The following is a 17,519-nucleotide window of genomic DNA, read 5'->3' as shown; positions in this document are numbered from 1 at the left end:
AGTGTGCACGTGTGTGCATGCGTGCACGAGTGTGGGCACACGTGTGCATTTGAGGACGTGTGCTCCCTGCTGTGGGGCACAAAGGAAGAGCGTTGTGGGTACAGATGCTGGTCAGCTCCCCTGTTACCTGCTCTTGCAGCGCGGGGGAGAGGCTGGACGTGCCAGGCCCAGGATCGGTGGGTCTGTTGCTCAGGGAGGCAGAGCACGGCTCTTTTGGAGAAGGGGGCTGCTGGGCTGCTCCCTTGCCCCTTGGTTGCGTGTCTTCCTGGCCCCTCAGGACCTCCTTGCAGGCCCACTTGAGCCTGTATCAACCCACCTCCCAGCAGTAGCTCCTTCCCGCATCCGTTAATCCCTCCCAGTGAGCCTTTAGGGATAGGCACCTGCCTCCCGGCCTCCCTCGCTCCCTCCCTCCCTCCCTCTCTACCTCCCTCCCTGCCTCCCTGCCTGCCCCCCTTCTTGCCTCCCTGCTTCCTTCTTGGTATCCAAAGCAGGCTCCCCAGGCCTGGCTGCAGGGGGCGCTGCTGCACCAAGTGCTGAGCCAGGCCCCTTGAGGGGGCTCTGCTTAGTCCCCAGGGAGCTTGGGACTGAGAAGTCCAGCTGGTGGATGGAGCCAGGTGAAGCTGGCCTGGGCAGCAGCCGCGAAGGCCCTTGGTGGAGAGGGCCAGCACCTGAAGGAGGAGGCACCTGGAGAAGTCTTGGAGACTTCATGGCTTCTGAGAGCCTGGCTCAGTGGGGACCAGGGCTCCCCATTCCCTGACTCAGGCACAGCCCCTCATCCGGCGACAGGATGCCTGGCTCTGGCCCACGAGAGGCCCCATGGTGTCAGGGAGGGCTCGGCGCCACACCGATATGGGTGGAGATCGGTAGGAGCCTGACAGCTTCACAGATTGGCTTTAATAACTCAGCTTCCCAGCACTGTGTCCTGTCACCCGCGCAAGATGTGGAAGGGAAACAGACACTCTCCCTCCTTCTTCCATTCCCCCCTGCCCCGCCCCGGGCTAAAGCTGCATTTGGGCATCTGGGGACAGAGCCCCGTGGCAGCTCAGTGTGACCGCTGTGCCTGGGGAGGCCGGATGGAGAAGACCCACCAGGACGCTGGAAGGAGGGCCGTCCGTCTGCGGCTTGTTAGCGTGCGGGGCACCCGGCCAGGCTCCAGGGCCTGCGCTGAGGCGGCAGAGACAGCAACAGAAGGAGCGTTGCCGAGCAGGAAGCTCCCCGAGAGCAGACTCCCACGGAGGCAGGAGGTGTCGGAACCCCGCGATTAAAAGGGAATAGATAAGGGGGTGAGGTGGGTCACTCGGCATGTGAGTCAGCACGCCGGGCCGCGGAGGCCTGCTCTTAGGGCCCCGTGACTGCTCCCGGCAGAAGGACCCCCTTCTGCAGGACAATGGCCACTGTCCCAAATGGCCGGGTGCGGCCCCGAGAGCGCTGAGCTAGACCTACTGAGGCCCAGCTTCCCGGCCTGTTGGTTCTGGGTCGAAACCTCTGCCACCTGCCGCTGGGCCTGCTGTGGCACTCGGCTGCCCCGTCTGCTGCGCGGGGACCGTGGACAGGCAGGGAGAGCCTTCTTGGTCCGGCTTCCAGAGTCTCCTCTTTGGACAGTGACCATGGCCGCGGCAGCAGAGCCGATTGTCCTTTGTCCCGACGCGCCTGACCTGTGTGCCCGCCGTCCCCTTCTGAGGAGCAGGTGTGTGTGTGGGGGTGACCCGTGCAACTTCCCTGGTCCGAGCCGGAAGTCCTGCATCCTGGAGCCTCTGTGAGTCGGGCCGACTGCGGGCTCTGGTCACCCGAGTGTGCAGATGTGTGTGCGCATGACTGTGTGCACTTGTGGCGTGCACGTAGGAGAGAAGGACCAAGTGTCCCCTCCCGCAGGCAGCCTGTGAGTCTGTCCTCCGGAGTACCCCCACGAGACCGTGCCCCGAAGACCGGGGACCTGGCGCTCCGGGAGCTCACTAAGAGCCACCTTACCCACCTCACCCATAGCCCTTGGTCAGAGCCACAGCATTCTGCTTCTCAGGGTTGTGTAGGAAACCTAACAACCGAAAGCTGATTTTAGCTTTGGCAAATTAACTCCTGATGCTGCAGAGACCTTTGCGTCTCAAATCGGGGCTCAGGTGTCATCAGACCGCGAGGATGGGATTGCGTCATTAGTTACCACGGCGAGTACGACAGGCAGTTTTGGAGAACTTTGCACGGCGTGGTGCAACGCAGTGCGAATTCCAGATCATTCGTTTGTCTGATTCCCTTCTTCCGGTGTCATATGCCCGAAAGTCTAATTGCCTGGCGCTGCTCCGGCAATACCTGACAGCATGTCACGTGACAGCACGTGCTGTGTGCCACTCGGGGTGGATCAGAGGACCCCGGAGACCTGGTGCGTTTCAGGGCGCCTTCCCAGGGACTCTGCTCGGCAGGCGGCAGGATCGGTCCCGTGGGCTGGCTCCTCGCCTCTCGTGGCGTGCTGGCGGGGACAGACACAGTCGGTGTTTGTTCAGGGAATGCAAAGTGATTTTAACATCGTGCTAAGCAGAGGAAGGTCAGCCTTCTGCTAAGGAAAAATCTCACCATATGCTCTCCTCCACAAGCCAGTGAGAGGGAGTGGGGGTTCTGGTATTGTGGACGGCCTGATGCCTCGCCACGAGCCCGGACAGCGGGCAGCACTGCGGCTGGTGGGGTCTGGGAATCGGGCTCCGGGTGTCGGGACCCACCCCAGGCAAACCCTCTACCGCGGGGCGTTCTCCTTGTGCCTCCCGTGGTTGTCACAGGCCCCTTTACCCACTGTTTTGGTGGCATACTCTTTTTTTTTTTGGTGTTTAGAACTGTTTTAGATTTATGGAAGCACTGAGGAGCTAGTCCAAATGCTACCCCCACCCCACGCTGATTCCCCACTGGGCTCTTCTGCCGGGCTGGGACCTTGTTGCAGTTAACGGACCTGTATTGATACATCCTTAGTAAAGTCCATGATTTATTCTGATTTCCTCGGTTTCCCCCAATGTCCCTTTCCTGTGCCAGGGTCCCATGTGACACGGAGTCTTCGCGTCTCCTTGGGCTCCTCTGCGCTGGGACAGTTTCTCAGACTTCCCTGGGTTTTGATGCCCCTTGACAGTGGCGTGGAGGACAGGGGAGGGGTTTTGTAGGAAGCTCCTTCCTTGGATTTGTCTGGGGTTTTTCTGGTGGTGAGACTGGGGGGGATGAGTTTGGGGAGGAAGGCCCCCGAGTAAAGTGCCCTTCTCCTGATGCCATCTTGGGGGGGCATGCTGTCACCATGGCTTGTCACTGCAGACGTTGGCCTTGGTCTCCTGGCTGAGATGGGCGGTCAGGTGTCTCCCCTGCAAAGTCACTCTTCCTAGTTTCCATGCTGTTCCGTTCAAAGTGTCCTCTTCAAAAACAAAAAACAAAAGAAACTTCCACTATCAGAAAAGGGAAGAGAATCGTGAACAGACCGCCTCGTGCCCACTGCCCATAGCGGACAGATGTGAGCATCCTAGCGTTCTTCTGTCAGGGATTTTTGATCTGTTTCTTTTCTCCTAGCCTCGAGTGGAGGTGGTTTTGGCTTTCGGTTGCTGCGTGACAAACCAGGGGGCGCGTGGCCTATGTTTATTTGCTCTTGGTTCTGTAGGTCAGAACTGAGGCATGGGCCAGCTGGGTCCTCAGTTGAGGCTCTCAGAGGCTGGAATCGAGGTGTCGGTGGGCCCCGGGGAATGTTCACCTCCAGTCTCATCTAAGTCTTTGGCAGAGTTCTGTTCCTTGCAGTGGTGGGAGTGAGTTCTCACGTCCTTGCTGGCTGCCAGCCCTGGGCTGCTGTCGGCATCTAGAGGTCACTCAGGGCTTGCCTCCCACTGGCACCGCGGACTTGAAGAAGGCTCCCCGCCTTTTTGAGGGCTCACCTGCTTAGGTCAGGCCCACCCAGGGTAATCCTGGGTAGTCCCAATGTGGGACCTTTGTTAAAACAGCAAAAACCCCTCACAGCAGCACCAAGAGAACATTCGAGTCACTGTGAGCAGGGGCCAGGCGTCTTAGGGGCATCTGAGAACAGTGTCCGTCATAACGCTTTTGTTGCGAACTATACACGGTGCAAAGAACGTGCAAAATAGGTACGTGGCCCGGAGATACGTATTCACGTACTAAATGTTTATTGGCTGACTCTGCAGTCAACCCTGCGTAACCCCGGCAATGTCGGGAAACGAACCTCCCCCCACTGCCCACCCCGTGCCCCTCCCCGCTCAGAGCTGATGACTGTCTTTCTGCCTCTCCTCCTCCTGACTCGATGGTGCTCCTGTTGCTGCTGCTCTGGGTCCTTTTCCTACGTGTGTCTGTGGCCCCAGGCAATGTGGCTGAGTGGTGGCTGGAATCGAGCGCCGTACACATAGGCTGCGAGTTGGGGAGGAAGGCGCACCCTGTTCCATGTGGCAGGAGTTCATTTATTTCTGTGGCTGTAGGGTTTTCCGCTGTAAGCGTTCGCCTCCATCTGTTCATCTGTTCACGGGCGATGGGTGTCCGGGCTCTCTCTGCATTGGGCCACCTGCACACGCCGCTTTAGCGTTTGTACCTGATGCTGGTACACGGTTCGTTACTACGCATGGGGACGCGCTGAGAAATCCTGACAGTAGGGGCCGCGGGGGATGCCTGTTGCAGCCCCACACCGCCCCCCTGCACAAGTGAGGCTCAGGCTGGCCGGACACCTGCTCAGCGCCCTGGCGCTTGGAGGTGGTGGGTCCGGGGCCCAGCCCACATTCCCTGCTGCTGCTCCACCCTGCCCCTCCCAGTGGAGGGCAGCCTTGGGGACAGGGTGTGTCCTGTGGCAGAGGTGGCCTGGACTTGAAGGTGTGGGAGGGAAAGGACTCTTTCCTTGTAGAGTCCCCAGAACGGTCCCTGAATCAAGCCGAAGCTGGTGGGTTCCTGTGGGAGATGGAGACAGGAACTTGGGGACCCAGGCTGGCGGGTGCTCTGTCATCTTAAGTGCATGGCCTTGGCAGAGGTCACCCTGGGCGTCTAGGTGGGGCAAGAGGGACGATGTGTTCCAGAAATTCTAATGGGCGGGCACAGGAGGCAGAGCCCCAGGCTTCCTCTCACCTCTTACTGCCTGGTGCCTGGTCACATGGCCACACTTAGAGCCAGGGAGCCTGGCCAACACTGTCCAGCTACGGGGCTGGGAGGACAAGGGAGAGGAGTGTGTTTCATGCGTCAGCTCACGTCCCGCTGGAGTGTCCACTCTGGGGCCAGCACGGACCGTGCCGGGATTGACACTACCTGTCAGGACGAGAGCTCATGGTGTGGCCCACACCTGTAGAGCAGGGCCAGGCTGGGTGGTGGCCGGGCGCCCCCATGTGGGGTCAGGGAAGCCCGCAGGGCTGAGGCCGGTGGGAAGAGATAGAACTGGGCAGCCCATGGAGCGGGGCCTAGCAGAAGGGTGGGCAGCCGGGCCAGGGGCGTGGGACTGGAAGGTTGGTGGTGGATGAGTTCCTCCCCTCAGCCACGTCCCAGCAAGAGGATGCATCAGCTGGGAGGGCGGGCCCAGGGGTGGGACTTGGGGGCCTGGGGCCAGAAGGTCAGGCTAGTGCCCTTCTGCTCCTCTGGCCGTCATCCTCTGTCTCCCTGCCGCTCACGGACACCGACATCGCTGGCCTGTCCCGCCACCCCACCAGCTTTGTCTGGCAGGAGCAGATGGCCCTTCACTTCGGAGTCTTCCGTTCAGAGAGTGGTAATGTGCACTGGGGTAGATTAAGAGAAGCAGGGTTTTGGCTGTAGGGCGGCCCGAGCTCCCGCTCCCAGGCTGGAGCGCCAGGCGAGTAGCTGGAGTCCTCTCTCTCCCCAGCCCTCTAAGAAACTATTGGTTCTTCTGTTTGAAATGTCGCTGGGCATGAATTCCCTTGCTGAGATCCTCCCACCCGGTAGCGTTTAGATTGGGACCTGATGAGCCGCCGAGTCTGCGGCTGGTGGTGGGGACCCCTCCTCCCGCTGCCGAGATGAGGCCAGCCTGGCCAGGAGTCACCCCGCCCCCCCGCCTGGTACTGTAGACGAGCCATCAGAGATTTGGGGTCTGCGTGCAGGGTCTGGTTTCCATGGCAAATTTCTCTCCTGTTAGTGAGGTTGCTGCCGGCAGATTTCAGCTCCTCTGAAGGGAGATACCTGCAAATCTGTGCGGAGAGAGAGAACGAGTCTCTGTCAACTTTGCTTAAAAATCTGGCTGTGATTGGGCTCCCCCTTCACGTTGGCATGGCAGCAGGAGGTGGGGAGGCCTTGCGGCCTTCAGAAGGAGGGGGGCGGTCATGGGCCATCTTGGGTGGTGCCCACAGCACTAGAACGAGACCTGTTAGCGGCCCTCCTTCAGCGGCTCTCTCCAGCCTGGTGGCCGACTCAGCCCAGGCATGAGCCCAACCCTCCCAGAAGTGCCAGGGCCTGGAGTGACCCCAGGAGTGACCCCGAGTGCCCTTCACTCCCAGACAGTAGGCTGAGACTCACCTGGTCTGACACGTGGAAGCTGGAGCCCCTGGGCACCTGTGTATAAAGACGGCATCATCTGTGTGCTCTCCAAAGCCAGCCCTGTAGTTAAGAGGGCACGTTGGAGATACCCAGGGCCACCTCTGGTCAACAGAGGCCTCACTGTCCGCGTGTGTCCACATGAGGGTCAGTAGGCCTTGCTGTCTGTGGGTGTGTGTAACCATGAACGCCGACGTGTCCAGGACATGGCAAATGACTTTAGCAGACCTGAGCCCCCCCCCCCCCGAAGATGTCCTCCTGATTGCTCTCAGCCTGTGGAAAGAGCTAGACTCCCAGCCACCCTCCCAGGCCCCAGCCGCTTATTGGCATGTCCTGGGCTCGTGCTGCTATGAGTTGGGTACTGACATTGGCCTGTCCAATTCCTCTCGGCTGCGGACGAAAGGGAACGGCCATCCTTGGCTCTTGAGCCACTAGCCCCGTCCCTTCCGAGCCCTTGTGCTCTCACAGACCCGCCCCTGTTCCTGCCTGTTCACACCGCCTGCGTGTTTCAACACCAGCACATCAGGGGCGTCCCCGCTGCAGCACACACCACGTCTTGAGGAGTCTGGGGGCCGGAGCAGCTGGCCTGTGGGCCGTGGGTGCGGGTGCGACAGGAGGCTGCCTCCGGCTCACTTTATGAGCCGAAAATCAGGCCAGTTCTTCCAGGGGGAGACGGCGGTGCTCTGTGCCGGCACTGTGTCCCCACGCTGGTTTCCTTTTGCCGCCGTGACTGGTGGCTGCACCCTCTGTGTCTGCCTTTGGAAGCCTCACCTGAGAAGGGCTCCCCCACTGCTTCAAACACCTCAGAAACAAGCACGCACGTGACTTGACATTTGCAGTCCCGTCCTAGGACAAAAATAATTCACAGGTCTGAAATAAACCGGCGCTTGGGATCCGATGCCTCCAATTCGGGATTTAATGGCAGGCTCGACACCACTCGCCTTGTAAAGTCTCTCTTAATTAACGTGGGCTGGCCACCTGTGAACTGGGCCCGGCGCCTCCGCATCCCCGGTTCCCGTGTGGCGGTGCCGGCACAGGTGGGGAGCCGGGGCCCTCCGAGAGGCCTCAGCATCCCCTCCCGCCCACAGCGCCCCTTTGTCTCCATCCAGTAGGCCGGTTCATTGGGCATCCTCGCGCGGTCATCCCATTGGAGGCTCCCTGTTTTCTCTGTTTATCTCCTATGTGCATTTCAATAAAAATGTCATTATTTGAAATCGTTGACACTGCTGTGCCAGACACGGAATTCCATCACCTGTTGTCCTGTAACACGATCCATTAAAGATAAGACCGCCGTGGCTCAGTAAGGCTCTTTCCTGGGAATGAGCCACCCTGTTCCTTGGCCGATCCCATCTCCCCAGCAAGTGTTCGTATTTGTTGCAGAAAGGGGCGCCGGGACTAATGAGGGAGGCTGCCTCTCCGTGGACTGAGGTTCCCTGGAAGTTAAGATGGGGTTTCTTGCGAGAAATTGGGCAGGTGTCTGTTTGCCGGCAGACAAACGGCCGCTCAGGGAGGGGGCTGTGCAGTCTAGGCTGAGCTCGGTGCAGCGGGAGCCTCCCGGGGCTGGAGGGACTTGGAAATGTGCTCTGGTTTCTCTCCTGAGTGTCTGGGACAGGGTCCCAGTGTCCCCTCCTTCCCCAGGCCAGGTCCTCTCTCCCCCTCCAGGTAGACCGGGCTGGTGACAGCTCTAATTCATCCCGTCCCGGTGGGCATGGGGACCCCAGGCTGGCTGTCTGTGCAGGCCTTTGCACCTCTTTACTCCTGGTTTAAAGGCAAGTCTGTCTGCCGGATGCTTTTTCTAACGTCTTATTTCTCCAGACTGGTGTGTGGGGTAACCATCTGCCCTGGTTGACCCATGCCATCCAGTGTACTATTATTAGTGCTCCTTTCACACTCCTACCATCACGATAAGGACAGCCTGCTCACACCCAGTGTAGTGACCCCACCACGCTTGCATCATGAAGTCAGCCGGCCCTCATGTCAGATCACAAGGTGGTCCCCTTACCTCGTTTACTGAAGGACTAGCTCACAGGTGAGGGGGCATTCTGATGTGTGTTTGTGGCTCTCCTGCTCTGGTCAGAGACTATGAGTGGTCGCATTCCCCAGCCTCACCAGCTTCGCAGAGAAGCCCATCAGCTCTCTGGGGTCAGCCTCTGCGATTCTGGCAGTGGTGAGCACACACGCAGATTATGTTTGACCTCCTTTGTGGGAAGGAGCTCCTGCTACTGGACCACAGACAAGGGTCAAGTCTACCCTAGTGGGTTTCGTGGCCTGCTGTGAATGTCTTTCTGGTTCAGATGACATCAGGCTGTCCTCACGCCCATTGTTTGTTCTGCTCCCTAATTGGACTACTTCATTCTGTCTTTTACCAGCTTGTTCTTAGTTTTCCCAAGTCGAAGGTTGTGTTGTTCATAAAAGAGTTTCTGTCTTCCCTTCTTATTGTTACTGTCCTTTTATCTTTTTTCTTGACCTGTGACAGTGGCTAGCATCTCCAGTATGGTGCTGAGTGCTGTGATAATGGGCAGCTTGCCTTGCTCCCGACTTTCCAGAATGCCTCTCTTGCCTCATCATGAACTATGACCATGGGGAGGTCCCTCCTAGCCTAGTTGCCTAAGAACGTTTATACTGAATGGCTTGAGGTTTTGGTCTTATAATACTCTTTGGTGTCTGATTTTCTAAGATTTTATTTAGGACTTTGCAGCTATGTGAGACCGGCCTATCATTTTCCTGTGTGTCTTTGTCCTGTGTTGGTGACAGGTTTTCCCATTCATTGGTTCATTCATTCATTCATTCAAAAATATGCCACAGTCATAGAAGGAGTTCAATAGCATCTGATCTTCCTCTCTGGTAACCATATGCATTAGTGGGCACTGGCCCTATACTGTGAAGGTTTTGTGGGGCTCTTAGTAAAACCACCAAGGCCTGGTGCCTTTTCCAGAGCGGTTATCTGTAGGTTTCCAATTCCTCTGACAGGGCTCATATTAACCTGGTGGATGCCTTGGTTCAAGGCCCAGAAGACAGTGGAGGGCCAAGTGCATCTGTGGCACTGAGCCCAGAAACTGGGGCAGGGACTTACTCCTCACTTCCACATCCACAGGGCTGGGGCATTGTTAATAGATTTATCGATTTATAAAAAATAGATTTATAACTTTCTTGCCACACATGAAATCCTAGACACAGAAGTCACCTGAGGTACTTGGACATTTCAGTCATGACTTGTCTTAGTGATCACCAGATCATGGGTGACCACTTGTATCGTGTTTCTCTGGGCCCTCCTGCTCCACTAACCAGCTCAGAGATGGTGCCCTGGCAGCTGGGAGGCTTGTGGGGCAGCCCATCCGGTGACTGGGTCATTCTGCTTGGCCTGCCCAGGCCACGGGGCCGTGTGCTAGAACTGTCCAGCCAATGTGTGGTTAGAGCAGGTGTGGGCTGTGGGCCGAGATGGGGCTTCGTGTTTGAGGATTGCAGCAATAATGGCTTTTCCGCATGCCCAGCACACGGGGGCCCTAGCGGGGCTACTGGCATTTGGAGCCGCTGAGGCCTCCTGGGCTTGTACGGGCGGCTGGCTCATGCCAGGTGGCCTCCAACTTGACACATGGTCTCAGCACTTCCAGTAGCCTCTGCCTTCTTGTTTCTGTTTCCGTAATTATAGCATGTTAAACGGCCAGGGGCCTGTCTGCCCAGGCCTTGTGCACACACTGTGAAATTAACTTCCTCACCCTCCAACACGCGTCAGGCTGAGCTGACATTTCCAAAGGGCTCCTAGCTGGACCTCTGCTCTTGGCACGCATTCCTCAACAGAGAGGAAGGCCGGGGAGATGAGCCTTCTCATCACGGCCCCTGATCGCCGGGAACCTTGTACAGGGGACGCTGTCAGGCTGGGCGACTGTCACCGGCAGAGAGTCGCACAAGTCTTGGGAAAAAAAAGAAAGTGTCACGGTGTTGCATGTCCCGACTCTGAGCAAGATGTTTCCAAGCAGGGGCCCCAGCAGGGGCTGAGGGGCCTTGTGAGAAGGGTGGTTGGGGATTTGAGAGCTTTGGCCCCAAGCAAGTCTTGTTACCCTTGCAGCAGGCAGGAGAACATACCGTAGAAATGCTGCCCTCCTGGCAAGGGACCTGAGTCCGCCTGTAATGGGGCCCTGCAGCCTGGGGCAGCCAGCATGTTCGAGGAGATGAGGGGTGGCCGACTGGCACAGCCCCTGGGCGCTGTGGGGTGGGTGGGGTTCCTTCCACTGGAGTTTCATGTTGCTCGTCCTTTGTCCCATGAGCGTGGGGTTTCTTGCTGGTCTGAGAGGCAGCAATCCCTCTGGCGTTGCTGGTCTGCGGCCTGGGAGAGGCGAGGCAGGGGCCAGCCCCGCAGTGGCCTTTCTGAGGTTACAGGTAGCTGTCCACATGGGGGGCATTTGGGGCAATGGCACACAGGATCCCGGGGCTGCCGGGGGTCAGCTGGGCACATAGGTGCCCTTGTCCAAGGCATCCTGCCACCCCTACCCCCTGGCCAGGCAGCCGCAGGCACTCACGCCTCTGGCTGGAGGGGGGCCTGCACGGCCCACAGCCCTGCTGCTCATCGTCATTGTAACTAATGGCTCCCGAGCAGGTCCCTGCTCTCCAAGATGGTCTGTGTTCCTCTTCGTGACACACTCATTTAATTTTTAACTCACAAGGCATTTGCTTATTTATTTTCATTGTTCTTGATAATAATTCTGAGCCATTAGAGGGGAAAATTATATTCAAAAATGCTGTTTCACACTTTATTTGTTTGATGATTTAGAGCGATAGAAAATAGCACATTTGCTGGCTTTTATAGTCTGATAATTATTCACATCCATCAAGCCATTCCAGGGGAATAAACAAAACACCAAGAAAATGACACTATTAATAGCACCCTCCGCGGCGGACAGGAAGACTTTCCCGGGCCGGTGAGTCGGTAGGATGGAAGCTGCCTGTCCCTTGGCCGGCAAGCATCCCGGGCCGCAGAGGACGCCTCTTGTTTTAATTACCCAGCCCCGTCCGGCCCCGAAAGCTGCCCGGCTGCCAGCCTAAGGCCTCCGCCCGCCCAAGCACCCACCAGCTGCCTGGCGTCACAAGCCCTGGAGTGTCTTTGCTAGACCCCTGGGTGTGTTGTGACCCGTGCAGGCAGAAGCTGCCTTTTGTCTGGGGCCACGCGGTGTCCCTGACATGGCTCTGCCACCAGCTTGGACTCAGGCCTCTTGCCCTCTGGCCTCAGTGTTAGAACAGGAGCACTGGGCCGGCTGGATGGCACGGCTCTCTAGCATCCAGGCTGCGCTTGTAGGCAGGTCAGACCCCCCACCGTGTATCAGGCCGCAGGGCTCGGATGTGATTGCTCACTGCTTTGGCCCCGACCTCGTGGGCAGGTTTGCGGGTTTCAGCTTTGCCTTCTTGGGGTGGCTGTGATTGGAGGGGGCGCATTCCCTACGAGTACCTCAAAGTATAGGAGCAGGAAACACAGGGAAGGCTGGGGGACGGCCACCGTCCTGGAGCAGCCCATCTGGTCTCTCCCCAGACCTGGGTGTCGCTTCCTTCAGGAACTCGGTGTCTGGGTGTGGGGCTGGCAGCTCACGGTCACGCCTGAAGTGTGTTCCTTCTGGTTGGCTCGTCATTTGAACCATGAAACGGTTGGACAGTAGTGGTCTTTGAACCACTGCGCGTCGCTCATCTTGTATCCTCACGGGGGGGACCCAGTGCCCGGGGCTCTGGTCTCTCGCGTTGCCTCCCGCGTAGCTTATTCCTAATCTAAAACTGTTTCATTTTCTCACCGAAGCCCCTGACGTTTGCAGACACCTGCTTTTCTGAAAGGGGCGTCTGGCAAATGTTGCCTGAATCTGGCATCTCGGCCTTCTGGGCAATTCCACGGCATTAAACCTGGAGTTATGGAGCCTGTCTGGTCCTGCTGTAGCCTCTGCAGGGTCACCTGGAGTGGTTGCCAGGGATACCATTCCGACAGTGCCGACTTTTCCAGGACTTTCTGGTTTAGTGTTGTCCAGAAGTACATTGTATAGAATGTTCAAAAACGGAAAGGCTGGTGAAATAAAGACCCCAAGTGGGACTCTGTAGAGAAAGTTCCAGATTCCTGACTCTGTAGAGAAAGTTCCAGACTCCTGCCCGGCCGACCTCAGGACCAGGATGCACCGTGTGTCCAGGTCATGGCCTATGCGTCCCTCAGACTGCCATAAGCAAGGAGTCTGAGTGACCCTCATGGGTGGCCGTTTCTCTTGCCGCCTTTCCCAGGCACCCCCCCCCCCGCCCGCCCGTCCCAGCCCCTGCACTCCCCATTTCTGGTTCTGGTCTCTGAAGCCTCCAGTCTGCGTGCCCTCTCATGGCTCACCAGGTTCTGGAGATCGCTCTGCCCAGTTCCTTTATCCAGCTACTCCAGATTCTTCCACCGTGACTTGGGTGCTGGGGCCTCAGACTCTCCAGGCCCCTTGGGCTGGCCTGGAGTGAGGGCCAGCCAGGTGCAGCCCAGGCCTGGGGGAGGAGCATGTGGTCTGATGCGGTCTCAGGCTGGGATGTGGCCGGCCCTGGAGGAGGTGTTGGGCTGTTGGGCCAAGGGGACAGTATCGGGGCTGACGCGCAGCAGCATGTGAGGGGAGGCCGGCCTTGCTGGAGGGGGTTTCCTCACCCTGGCCGAGAGAGGGATGGGGAGAGCTAGGGGAGGTTCTGAGAGGACTCTGGGGCTGAGCGGGAGTGGGGAGAGGGCAGGCGGCCTGCTGGCCACCCGGAATGAACTAGACCAGAGCACTGGGGAGACTGTCCATCTGAGGGCACCGTGCAAGAGCGCTTTGCCGCCGGGCGGCTGGGGCTGCAGGTCCAGAGGGGTTTGCAGGCCGGCCAAGTGAGTCGATTTTGGCCGTGATGTTTGACCTTGTGATGGGGATGGAGGTCCTGGGGAGTGAGACAAATTGCCCCCATGTTGGTAACCAATAAAACCGGCTCTGTTTTATGGCCCCGAGAACTCGCTCGCTAACGGCCAGACAGATGCTCCTGCCTCGGGGTTGGTGAGCAGACAGACTCCGCCCAGACGGCTGCGTGTCCTTCTTTGCTCCCGGAGCCCGGCCTGAAGAGGAAGGGATACCCCCACCAGCTGGCATGACGCTGGATGGGGCTGTGACCAGGGTGACAAAGCTCTGCTGTAGGGGCCCCATGGGGTCTGGAGGGGACTTTTCTTCAGGGGCCAGTGTCCGTTCCTGTTGGGAGGCTAGCTACCTCTGTAGCCAACTCACCTGGGCCCCCATAGTGGGGGGCCTCCCAGGGCACCCAGAGGGCAGTGGCGTGGAGAGAGGGCCCCGTGGGAACCTACGGCCCACAGGGCTGGAGTTTCTCACAGCTGTCGGAGGGAGCCGTACAGACGGAGCCTTCACGGACCCCCTCTTTCGGGCAGGCGGCCCGAGTTCGCTCAGAGCTGTGTGTTGTAAGGATCCATGCCCCAGTTCTGCTTGCCTTCCCCTGAAATCTGAGGCTTGCATCTTGCTGAGGCCCCAGGGGGTGGGCTGGGGGGCGCATTGCTGGCGCTGGGGCTTCTCGCCACCCTGAGGCTGTCGTTGGTTTGTTCCAAGTGGTGGAGGGGCAGCTTTCCCTTGGCCGTTGGAGCCCAGACATCCCTGGGGCTGTCGGCTTCCCGTCCACCCGTCCTTTGTAATCCCTCCAGGGCCCGCTCTTCTGAGCGCTCTGCCCAGCGTCCTGCAGTCTGTACTTTCCGATAACAGAGGAGCCACGTTCCAACGTATTAAACTTTTAACATCCACCAGATTCAATTAATCTTATCTTTACAACTCCCAATTACAGGCGGTAATTAAGTGAAAGCGGCATCGTAGACGGGGGATATTGCATTAATCATCACAGCCTTGGAGCCATAAATTAGTTCCTCCCGTCCTCCGGCAGCTTCCCAGAAGGACCGGAATGTTTCATTTCCTTGTTTGGGGGGACGTTAATCCCACAAAGGTGCTTTGGATTGGGATTAACTTTTATCACCCTTATGTAAGTGATAAAAGGCTGTTTAAAGAAGAGTCACCTCATCTTTGTCCAGACAGTGGAGAATTCTCCGGCGACAACAGAATTGGAGGTGCCGGGCCATCTCCTCCTGGGCCCTGCGGTGTGCCCAAAAATTAATTATTTTTATCCTGTTAGATTAGAGACCACCTTATCTCCTGCCCCTGCCCCTTTTTATTTTATTAAAAAGCAGTAATAACCCTCTCGATTGGAATGGACTGAGCCAGCTGCAGAGTCTGGGCTGACTTCCCTGTCCCGGGCTGTTCCCATCCTTCCTCCTTGGGACAGACAGACGACTGCGCGCAGCACTTGGTAGCGTTAGGGACCCACACGCCAGTTCTGCCTGCCTGTGCTTGAACACGGAGGTTTTCATCCTACCCCGTCTGGGTGATGTGTCAGCTGGGCTGGGGCCCCTTGGCATGCCCTGCCCAGGCTGTCCCCACCGGGAGAGAGTCCCCGCCGTCCCAGCACGCCAGCTCCCGCACACAGTGTTAGCGGGATGTCACTCTGGCTTCATCTGTTTGCAAACTTTCACCTTACATCTTTCTTATTTATGATGGAGCCTCAGGAATCTTTGAAATGTAAGACGTGTAAAAATAAAACTTAGGGAGTGGTGGCAGATGAAGTGTTTCTCATTCCTGAGGCTTCTTCCTGGGTAGCTCCTGGGGCTGGGGGAGTGGGAGGCAAGGAGACTGCCCGAGGAGGGTTGGGGGGCCACCCCGGTCTCCTCTCCAGCCCCCCTCTGGCCCCTCCCCCTCCCCAATCCAGTGCTCACATTTTTAGGTTTTGCTTTTTGAGCCTCACGTAGATTTAGTGCCGCTGAGCGGGGAGCGTGTCCAGCCCGGCGTCCGGGAAGGCCATCACAGCCTGTCAAGCCCCTGGACCGTGGCCTTCTGTGTGGGTCCCTCCCCCGACACCCTCCCCGCTGTCCTTCACCGTTCTCATAACGCCCAGCGCGGCTGTGGTTCAGTTCTGCTCTGAGGCCATGGCCGCAGCCCGAAGGCCCCTCAGATGCGTGGTGGCCACGCGATGTCGTGTCTGACATGCCTCCCTTCTCTTGTAGGTACGCCATCCCGCCGGAGCATGGCAAGCGCCTGGAGCGGCTGGCGATCGGTAGGTGTCTGCGTCCCCGGGCCGGGAGCGGGGCTGTGGGTGGGCAGGGGTGGGGGGGTGGCAGCCCCAGGGTCCCGGGTCTCCCTCTTGGTGCGAGTTTCCATCTCTGGGTGTGGTGGCAAGCCGGAAGATGTCACTGTCTGATTTTCCATTTCCTTTCCCGCGTGTGAACAGATCGAGGTACCCCCCCCCCCCCCGCTATGGGGTTTGTCACATTGTGAACGATGCACAGGACGCTGTTGCTTTAAACTCTCTTTTTTCTGGGTTGTTAGCCGTGAGCTGCCAGACGTGACTGCAGGCTCCCGCAGGCCGGGGAGGGCAGCCGCGTTCTTTTGTCTCGCTCCTGGCGCCTGGCACTGCATCATGCCCTCCTCTAGGTCTTACAGTCTGTGTTTGGTCTGGAAAACGAGCAGTCCGGTGCGGGGCTCCCTCCTTGTAGGCTGCAGCTGCACGGTGGCCAGCAGGCTGTCTGCTCGTGTGTGCATGCTGCCTCCTTGGGCTCCCTCCGCAGACACCCCCTCCAGACCAGCTCCTCCAGAACGGCCCCTCAGGGGCCTCTTAGGCTGATGGGATTTGTCAGAGAGGGTCCCAGGCTGTGTCCAGAGAGGGGGCGCTGACCACTTTGGGTAAAGACAGGCCCTCAGGACATGGGATCCTTGGAAACAAGCCAGACACCCGACTGGGTGATGCTGAGGCCTCGACCACCCTGACAGAGGGGCTGGCCAGGTTCCCGCATTGCTCCCCATGATAGCGCCCTGCTCTCTGTTCTGGTGTCAGGTGGCTGCAAGCCCCTGGGACGACGTGAAGAGACCCCGCTGGCCCAAAGAGTCTGGCCCTCACTGGCAGGCAGCACCCAGGCAAGGGGGCAGTTGGGGAGCCAGCCCTGTTGTTGAGGAGCTGCTGGGACAGCACAGGGGCCCGTCCGATCACCCTGACGCTCTGGGTGGCAGCGGCAGGCAACCTGACCCCTCTCTCCTGGCAGCCACGAAATCTTCCAGAAGCCATCACTCAGCGTTGGCGCAGCCTCCCTAATGTCCTGCTGCCGTCCTTTGTCCCTTCCTCATGCCTCCCCCAAAGAACACCGGCTGTGCTCTTCCCCTGCCCCTGTTGACTTTGGAGATGGAAACGGTGGAGCTTTCTGGAAAATGGGCCTCCTGTCCTAGCTGCTCCCGGAGTTGCCCATCTGTTCAGCAAACGCCTGCTACACCCAGATTCCCCGAGGATGAGGACAGAAGGAGACTTGTCAGAAAGGGGGGCCAGAGCCCCAGGCACAGGCTGGCCCAGCCCCGAGGTAGGCCGTGTTGTCATGGTGGCCTTTCTGTTGGAAACCCGGACTCTGTCTTCATGGGCAAGGCTGAAGCCCACGATCAGGGTCGCGCTTCCCACTGTAGAAATGCCAGGTACTGTCTAGCAAAGAGTGATTTCTTGTAGTTGTTAAGATCTAAAATAAAAACCAAATTAAATGTTTTCCCACCATATTTTTTAAAACACAAATTTAGAATACAAATATTAATTTCCAAAATATAAGTTCACAAGTATTTTTCCCTGTTGTTTTCTTTTCCTGTTGCTGTGGTAACAAATCTCCGCAGTCGCTCCAGCAGCACGATCCCTCAGTTTTGCTCTGACCCCGAAACTGCTCTAAAAGAGCCCAGGTTAAACCCCCAGGCCCAGTCCCTCATGTTTGGAGGTCAGAAGTCCCACACGGGTCTCGCTGGGCTAAACCCAGGCGTGGGCTGGCCTGGCTCCCCCGCAGGCTCCGGGGCGGGCTCTGCCACCCTTTCCCGCCTCCAGAGGCACTGGCTCCAGCCCGTGGCCCTATCTGTGGTCACGTGGCCTCCCTCTACGTGGCTCCTGTGGAGACCCCGTGGTGACCCTGGGGCTCCCATCTCAGGGTCCTGCACTTAGTCCCGTCTGCGGAGCCCTTG

General features: G+C 58.3%; 1 protein-coding gene across 8 annotated transcripts in view; it reads left to right on the top strand.

Annotated features, from left to right (window-relative positions):
• KDM4B (lysine demethylase 4B) overlaps window positions 1-17,519 on the top strand; it is a 132,799-nt gene that overhangs the window by 62,359 nt on the left and 52,921 nt on the right. For all 8 annotated transcript variants that reach the window (XM_045804313.2, XM_045804312.2, XM_045804311.2 and 5 more), the window contains exon 7: window positions 15,545-15,594. In XM_045804313.2, the coding sequence (XP_045660269.2) occupies window positions 15,545-15,594 (50 nt within the window). The remainder of the gene's footprint in view (window positions 1-15,544; window positions 15,595-17,519) is intronic.

Source organism: Ursus americanus, chromosome 14 (genome assembly GCF_024610735.1).
Source record: "Ursus americanus isolate L20-20 chromosome 14, mUrsAme1.1.p, whole genome shotgun sequence".
Classification (NCBI taxonomy): Eukaryota; Metazoa; Chordata; class Mammalia; order Carnivora; family Ursidae; genus Ursus; species Ursus americanus.
This window is presented reverse-complemented; position numbering and strand designations above follow the sequence as displayed.